General features: G+C 40.7%; 1 protein-coding gene across 2 annotated transcripts; it reads right to left on the bottom strand.

Moving 5' to 3' along the window:
* Positions 1-4,800: 4,800 nt before the first annotated feature.
* Positions 4,801-7,167, bottom strand: cnih4 (cornichon family member 4; the record flags this gene model as incomplete). Of its 2 annotated transcripts, XM_079227534.1 has the most annotated exons (5): positions 7,090-7,167; positions 6,042-6,110; positions 5,782-5,894; positions 5,016-5,156; positions 4,801-4,869 (listed from the first exon to the last, which is right to left on the bottom strand). In XM_079227534.1, the coding sequence occupies exons 1-5, from the start codon at positions 7,156-7,158 to the stop codon at positions 4,842-4,844; spliced, it is 420 nt and encodes a 139-aa protein (XP_079083660.1). In that variant the 5' UTR covers positions 7,159-7,167. The 2 variants fall into 2 exon arrangements, with proteins under 2 accessions (XP_079083660.1, XP_079083661.1); XM_079227535.1 differs by lacking the exon at positions 5,016-5,156 and having other exon boundaries at positions 4,842-4,869.
* Positions 7,168-7,407: the final 240 nt, after the last annotated feature.

The following is a 7,407-nucleotide window of genomic DNA, read 5'->3' as shown; positions in this document are numbered from 1 at the left end:
TATGCAGAGTACATTTTAATTTCATTTCATTTCCACCAGCTTTGCTGCTTCTAACTGGATAAGGAATAGTCTATGATGAGCGTGTTGCTTAGCATTGCACAGGATGTCCTGATACAGAATACAGGGGTACAGCCGAGTTCAACCCTCACCTCTGCATATGATGATCTGTGCCGTCTCCTTCCAGCTATTGGCGTGGATTTGCTCTTTATGTTGCCGTGATATCTTTGCTCTCCTCCCTGTTTTCATCTTCCCCTGCATACACACAGCAGTCTTCATGTGAATTTCACTTGGTTTCGTTTAGTTGTTTCATGTTTTAAGTCTAACTTACTACTGTTTTTAACTTATTTGTTGTGTATGTACTACAAGAGACACTCCCTGATGTTTTACTGTACCCAGTAGAGCCCCAACATCTTGGCTGGTGTTATTGTTATGTTTCATATTGTCAACAAATTCAATGAAAAGACCAGAACCAACAATGCGTCTGTTTGTCAGAGCTTTTTGTGTCTGTGGCTCCGTCTGAGCCCGTCGGTTCCTACTGAAGATGAACATTGTTTAGCCTTTTTTTAAACGTATCTTTAGTCATTTCCTAAAGCAACTAGTTCCTGTGCTTTGTAACAAACTCACACAGGAAGTCATGCGTTTGTTGGCTATTTGATCAGAGAATTTATCCAAATTTGGTGCTGTAGTTATTTATGTGTGGGATGGCGTCGAAATAAAGTTCAGTGTGTGTGTTCACGGTGATGAAGGAACACGTCAGCCCGTGTGACTGGTGTGTTTGAGCAGTTTGTGCACAACAGTGGAGCTCTAACAGAGGAAGAAGATCGATCAGGCGCTGATGCACAGACAATACTTGTTAGTTCTGTACTTTTATTTTTCACGGGGAAGGTCTGTGCATGAGATTTGTTCATGATATAAATAAAAAATATAAAATTGCCAGCCATAACTGTAAGTTCAGGACATAGGGAGGTGACAACATGATGGGGTGTATGTAACAATCAATGTGTAACACATTAGTTCAGTGTAACATAAGGTTAATATGAACTTCTACACAGTGTTCCCTTCAGAGTCAAAAGAACAATCTTGCCTAATATAATATTCTGTGTAATATGTGCTGTATATTGTATGTAATGGCATGTGTTACGAGGCTGTGTAGAAATGTTTTTCAGGTTTTTTTTACTGTCAGATTCCAAAAGGTTTCAGTCATACCAAATAGTCTTCACTGCACTACTGTTGTACACTCTCGTAGTATAAAGCAGCAAGTTTACATTCACACAGAAACATCGTGTTGAGGTTCACAAACCACAAACCTATATTTCAGTTTTCAAAACGCTTCAACAGAAAAAAACTGATTCTAAAAGCTTTGCAGGCCTGGAAAACTGCAGGACATCCAGGACTGTGGGAACCTGTTAGTCTGCTCAGGCTTCACCACCCAACACACACACACACACACACGTGCTATGCTACACACTAATGGATGTCACACACACACGTAGTGAAATCACAGATGTGGTGTTCTAGTTTCTGCTTTTGCAGCTTCCTTTGTTTATTCCAAGTATTTCAGGCTGGTCTTCTTTTCTCTTCTCGTAAGAAGTCAAAGTAGAAACTTTGTTTGCTTGCAGGCAGTTTTGACATTTTAAATGTGTTATTACAACGTGATTGTACTGTTGTGTATCGTCTGTTGGAGAAGTGTTATGTAAGCATATTTTAAATAAAGCATTCAGGGTTTTAAAATGTAATTTACTTTGAAAGGTTCTTCACTTGATCTATTCTTAGTCATTACTATTACTGGCTATAAATATGACAAAATACGTTCGTCAAAGCCCTTGTTGTCATGAAGAAGACGAGACGTCATTGAACACTAACGCTCACACTAACGCTGACAACAAAGAACCTTTGAAAAGAAAAACTTTCTTTATTTTCCTGTCAACTGTTTTCTCATCAGACAAGATTACTTCTTATGCGGAATGAGATGGACTGAAATGACAGAATGAATGAATGAATGAATGAATGACAGAATGAATGGTTTGGCTGGACTTGGTTGACAGAAGTATTCATTATAATTTAATCAAAAAGGACATTTGACACAGGATTAAGATTAAATAAAAAAACTGACACAAGAGAGAAAACACTTTGACGCAACTAAAACTAAAATGACTCAAAACTTAACCTTTAGTCCTAAATTTAGTTTAGAGTTAAAACTGTTTAAAATATCCTCAGAGGGCTTTACAGTCCTCTGTCCCGGGACCAGGAAACACTCCTTTATGGGGAGAAGAAAGGAAGAGGCCTCCAGGAGAGCAACAGAGGACCCCTGTAGTCTACCAGGATAGACAGAAGTAATAGATGTCATGTGACCAGAATGACCATCATGAATGAACTCTGCCTGTCTGACCTCTGACCTTTACACTTATTTTGTGTTTGTTTCGGGACCTTAAAATGCAATTTTCACATTTTACTTCAGCCAAGTCTGTAAACTCCAACTAACCATTGAAGGTTAAGTTGTCTTCGATTTTTTATGAATAGTTTTCTCTGTCTAACATGCGATTATGCCTCATTTTGACATTTCTATTTTATTATTATCAAATGATATCTCAAAGGTGTAGCCCTGAGCCAGCTGTGTGAACAGAACTGGAAAACGTAGACGTGTCAATTCATCAACGGTCTTTGTCAATTTAACGCTCATCTAAGCACCTCACTTTCCTCAAAAGACTGTAAAAAATAAAACACAAAATTCTTCTGAAGTTAACTTGATGTAACTAAAGTTAATCTGAAGATTTCTACAGTCCATGATTATTATGTCATGCTGCTGTTTTACGAAATGATCCCAATCTTTAGAGTCGATCACAATCCTGTTAAACCTGAAGTGTGTGGAGGTTTGGTGCGTTTTACTTTGAGATCATGACAGCATGACATAATATTTCACTCAGCTAGTGTTTTCATAAATTGATTGACTAGATTTGGGGAGGAAACAAACTGACAAAATGACTAAAATGCACTGAACCTCAAAGCTACGAAGGGAGAAGAGGAAGTACAAGTGGACATGCTTCAGACAAACAGCTTGTCTTTCATTTTTATTTATGAAACATCACACCCTCCAAAAAATACTGCATAAGACAGTTAAATGTGAATCAGACATGAAGGTGTTGACCCCAGAGCAGCTGCACATCAGTCACAACCACACAGAGCTCATGCACACCAGTGTGGGCCAGAGCCACAGACTCAGGTCTGACTTTGACAGGTCATCCAGTAAATACAACTTCATTGCAACACCAAGGTCACATCCACTGGTTCGCTCCTACGGCCCTTTGTGTTCAGCCTGAATAGAACACCCTGTGCTGTCCGGCGCCGTGAGCCTCATCCTGCCGCATGGAGTCAGAATCCTGATGCAGCGCGTGACGCTCACTTGTGCACAGCAGAGTTTTCCCTTCACTTCAGCACCATCATAAACCTCCGATTAAAGCGTTTTGAAAACGTGTGATACTGTAAATAAATATGTGAACTGGGCAACTTCATAAAAATGAAGGAGCGTTGGACTAGACAGACCACAATAACTGATTGTTAATGTGCATATGCAGAACGAAGAAGATGATGAAGAAGATGTGGATGGCTTGGTCAGTACGTCACAGTGAGCATATCCACAGAATACACATCATACACAATGCACACGTGTTCTCATCTCGTGGCTCTTTCTCCACCTGTGGTAGTTGTAGGTACATTTGTTTAAATCATTTTGTCGTTTATGTTTTGGATTTGTTTGAATTTGAATTATTTGTTACTGTAACTCTTTTACTGTCAAACACTTTGTATATTTGTTATAAATGAAGTTAATAGCACATGGCACTAAGGGATTACTTTACTTGGGGGAGAAATAAGAAAAGGCACGACTGGAGAAAACAGAAAACCTGATGAATGGACGGCCAGAGAGCTCTGACCGGCCCCGTCTTTAGCGGAGTCCCTGGTCAGCGATGTCTGGAGCCTGAGCTACAGGTGACAGCAGACTGTACATCAATGTGCACCTCGTCCTTCTAACAGCTCCATACACTGACGGAGCTGACTGACACACAGCTGACGTCTGGGGCCCTGAGGTCGTGTGCAGAGGCTCGATGTCTGTCCGGTACCACGTCGATGAAGGGCACAAGACGATCGGCAGCAGGTCAATGCAAACCCAAAGCCCGATGGGGAGGACACAGACATGTTGGTGAACTATCTGCTGATCTTGATTTTCACCACAACAACCAACAAATGGTTTGAACTGCGAACAAAATTGAAACTCCAATGAGTTACATATGTTGAAAAGTATCTGTGAGCACACGTTGCAGCTCCCAGTCCGGGTCACAACAAGACATCGTTTGTTTTGAGGTTTGAAGCACCGTTGGCATTGTTGTGGCTTTGGTTAACAACTCAGGATCTCCACCTCATGTTCAGATAGACCGAGGACTATTACTCAGTGATGTGCTGGTTCTCTCTGCTCCAGGAAGCCTACTTGCTCACTTTACTATGAACATGTCTAATGTTTCTTAGAGCCACCGTGTCGATGTTGTTTTGACTCACTGTTGGATATGGAGGTTGAAGAGATACCTCGTTGCTTATCCCCTTCACAATAACACACAGCGCTTGTTGTGGGAGATATTTGAATGATGGTACTGAAGTGCTAAACGGTTAAATGTCAACCTCAGTATTAAAATTGAAAACTCTGGGATTCTGACAACACAAATAACAGCTTGAGCTCAGAAAGACCTCAGTGACAGTAGACTTCTTCTCTCTGCTGTTGGGAAAGATGTTATGCATACAGTACAGGAGCAGGGTGTGAGGGACGTTGGGACTCTGGCAGCTCGCTGGGTGCTTCAGTCGTTGATCAGAGCCAGGATCATGCTGCACAAACAAGGGAGGGAAAGATAGATATTAGTTCAGCACTGACTATGTACAGCCACCTCTCTTGTTCCGGCAGCAAGCTGAGCGCTGAAGGCCTTGCACGTGTCACTAAACGTCAGCGTGCTTGTAGATACTGTTGCTCTCACCTATACAAATAAATGAAGAAGCAGAGCAGGTGGTAACCCAGTTTAATCATGGCCTCCTTCATGTGGGACTTGAGCTGACCTCGGTTGTGGATCTCAGTGGGATCAAACACGCCCATGTTTCCCATCGGAACCTTCACATACCTGCAGGGACAAGAAGAGTGAGCCACCAACTCTGTGCTATTACCCACTGAAGACCCTGCCATATGGATCTTCACAGACTACGTTTCCGTCGCAAACTAAAAACACATCTTTTCTGACTACACCTTGAATAAGGAAAGTAGCGCCTAGCAGCACTTTAGTAGCACTTAAATGTCTCTTACTGACAGCACTTTGTAGTTTAACTTTGTTGAAGAAATTGTACTTTCTTGATTCTTGTTGTTCTGAGTTTGTCCTCATGGTTGAATCACTTATTGCAAATCGCTTTGGATAAAAGCGTCAGCTAAATGAAATGTAATGTAACTACGTCATTTTTATATCATTATGTCAAAATATAAAATGACATCATATATATTCCGATAATTCAATTGATTGAACAGATAGAATGTCTATTAGCTAATCCAGTGAATGAAGTACCAGAAACATCAAATATATCATGTCAAAGGTGGTCCTACTCATTGATTTGCTTCCACTGGTCTGATTCCCGCTGAGATATTAACAGTATTCCTGCTGCAGTATGAATTGCAAAGCGAAATATCTCTCGTCTCACAGAATATATCTGCGTATTTACACACACTGTGGTAGCAGGGACAAAGCAGTATGAGCATACCTATAAATGTTCCAGGCTGCTACAGGCAGGTTGAGGAGGAAGATGAACCAGTGCATGGAGACCAGCATCAGCATCGTGGTGAGACACTGGCCAACCATCTCTGGAATCACCCACTGCAAGCACAATACCAAACATATAAAGGTCAAAACAAAACATAAAAGTCATCTTTAGCAATTACACAGCATGTGTCATAAAACAATCATTTCAAACAAGTCAATAACACATAAAAGAGTAGCATCTATATGACAGTAATGACTTACTTTGTTGAGCTTGGAGCAGCAGGCTCTGGCGTTGATGTAGTCACATTCTAGATCAGACAGGGTGATAATCTGAGTCTAAGTCAAGGTGCCACAAGCTGCTGGAGATCTTGTTGAATGAAGAAAATCTATGTTGCTCGTCACTGTCCTCATTCCCTGCTTAATAATGGAGCTGATCTCCATTCAACTGGACACAAAAGACACGTGACAGACAAGATGGTGTACACATTTGCTTTGTACTGATTTCCGGTCACTTTAAAGCATCGACAGTGACATCAGTGTGAAAATGACAGAAAATGATACACTTAGTTTTACAGAGGACAAGCAAATCTAGTTCTTTGGACTGTTCTGATCACTACTTATGTTCATTCACTCATATACACCACTACTACTAGTACACCTGAACTATCTATCTATATTTATATATATATATAGATAGATATCTCTCTCTATATATATATAGAGAGAGAGAGAGAGAGAGAGAGAGATATCTATCTATCCATCTATATATATATATATATATATATATATATATATATATATATATATATATATATATTTACGCCATCGATGGTTTACTTTATTATACACTTACGCCAAAAACACAAAGCGAACCCCAGTCAGTTGTACAGTATTGACATGGTTATTAAGAGAAATGCCACGTTAAGCTAGTGCGACATTGGGTTGTAATAACTTGTAAATATTATGTATAAAAAAATTAATCACGGCCATCAGCTATGGCTCTCAACACATTACATTGTCATGTATCACTAGCAGCGACAGCGGGAACGTTAGCAAGCTACAATATTGATTTTAACTGCTGTTTATTTAAAGCTCACATTTTGTTTGAACACCAGTTATCCTGGTGTTAAACCCGCTTCTTCTCAACCCGGTTAGCTAGCCTGTCACTGACTCAAGGCGGCTAACCACTTAGCTAGTTAGCGTTAATGTGCTAAAATAAAGACCGGAACTCATAGGCGCTTCCGGCCAGCGAGCCGCTTTCATCAACGCGCTCGATGTCCGTCAAAAAACACATTTCCGAAAAGGATACAAAGTACACCGAGAGGAAAATAAGCGCACAGCAGTCCACTAGTGATACAATGAACACCGCCGCCTCCATGTTTCTTCTTCCGGTCGTGATTTGTTTTCATTTCCGGTCAGGTTTCCACCCTGCGCTGTGCCCACAGTGACACGGCTTTCATCTCAGTGCTGCCACCTAGCGGATTGGATGGAGCTTTTCATAATGACGAGATAATAAAGTCGAAATTATTAGATAGAAAATTGTAATTAAATTATGAGTAGATATCTCCATATCCAGTAAACGCCTTGAGGGCTTGATCTACCCAGTGCTTTGGTGATGTGCTTCTGG

This window comes from Taurulus bubalis, assembly GCF_910589615.1.
Source record: "Taurulus bubalis genome assembly, chromosome: 12".
Classification (NCBI taxonomy): domain Eukaryota; kingdom Metazoa; phylum Chordata; class Actinopteri; order Perciformes; family Cottidae; genus Taurulus; species Taurulus bubalis.
This window is presented reverse-complemented; position numbering and strand designations above follow the sequence as displayed.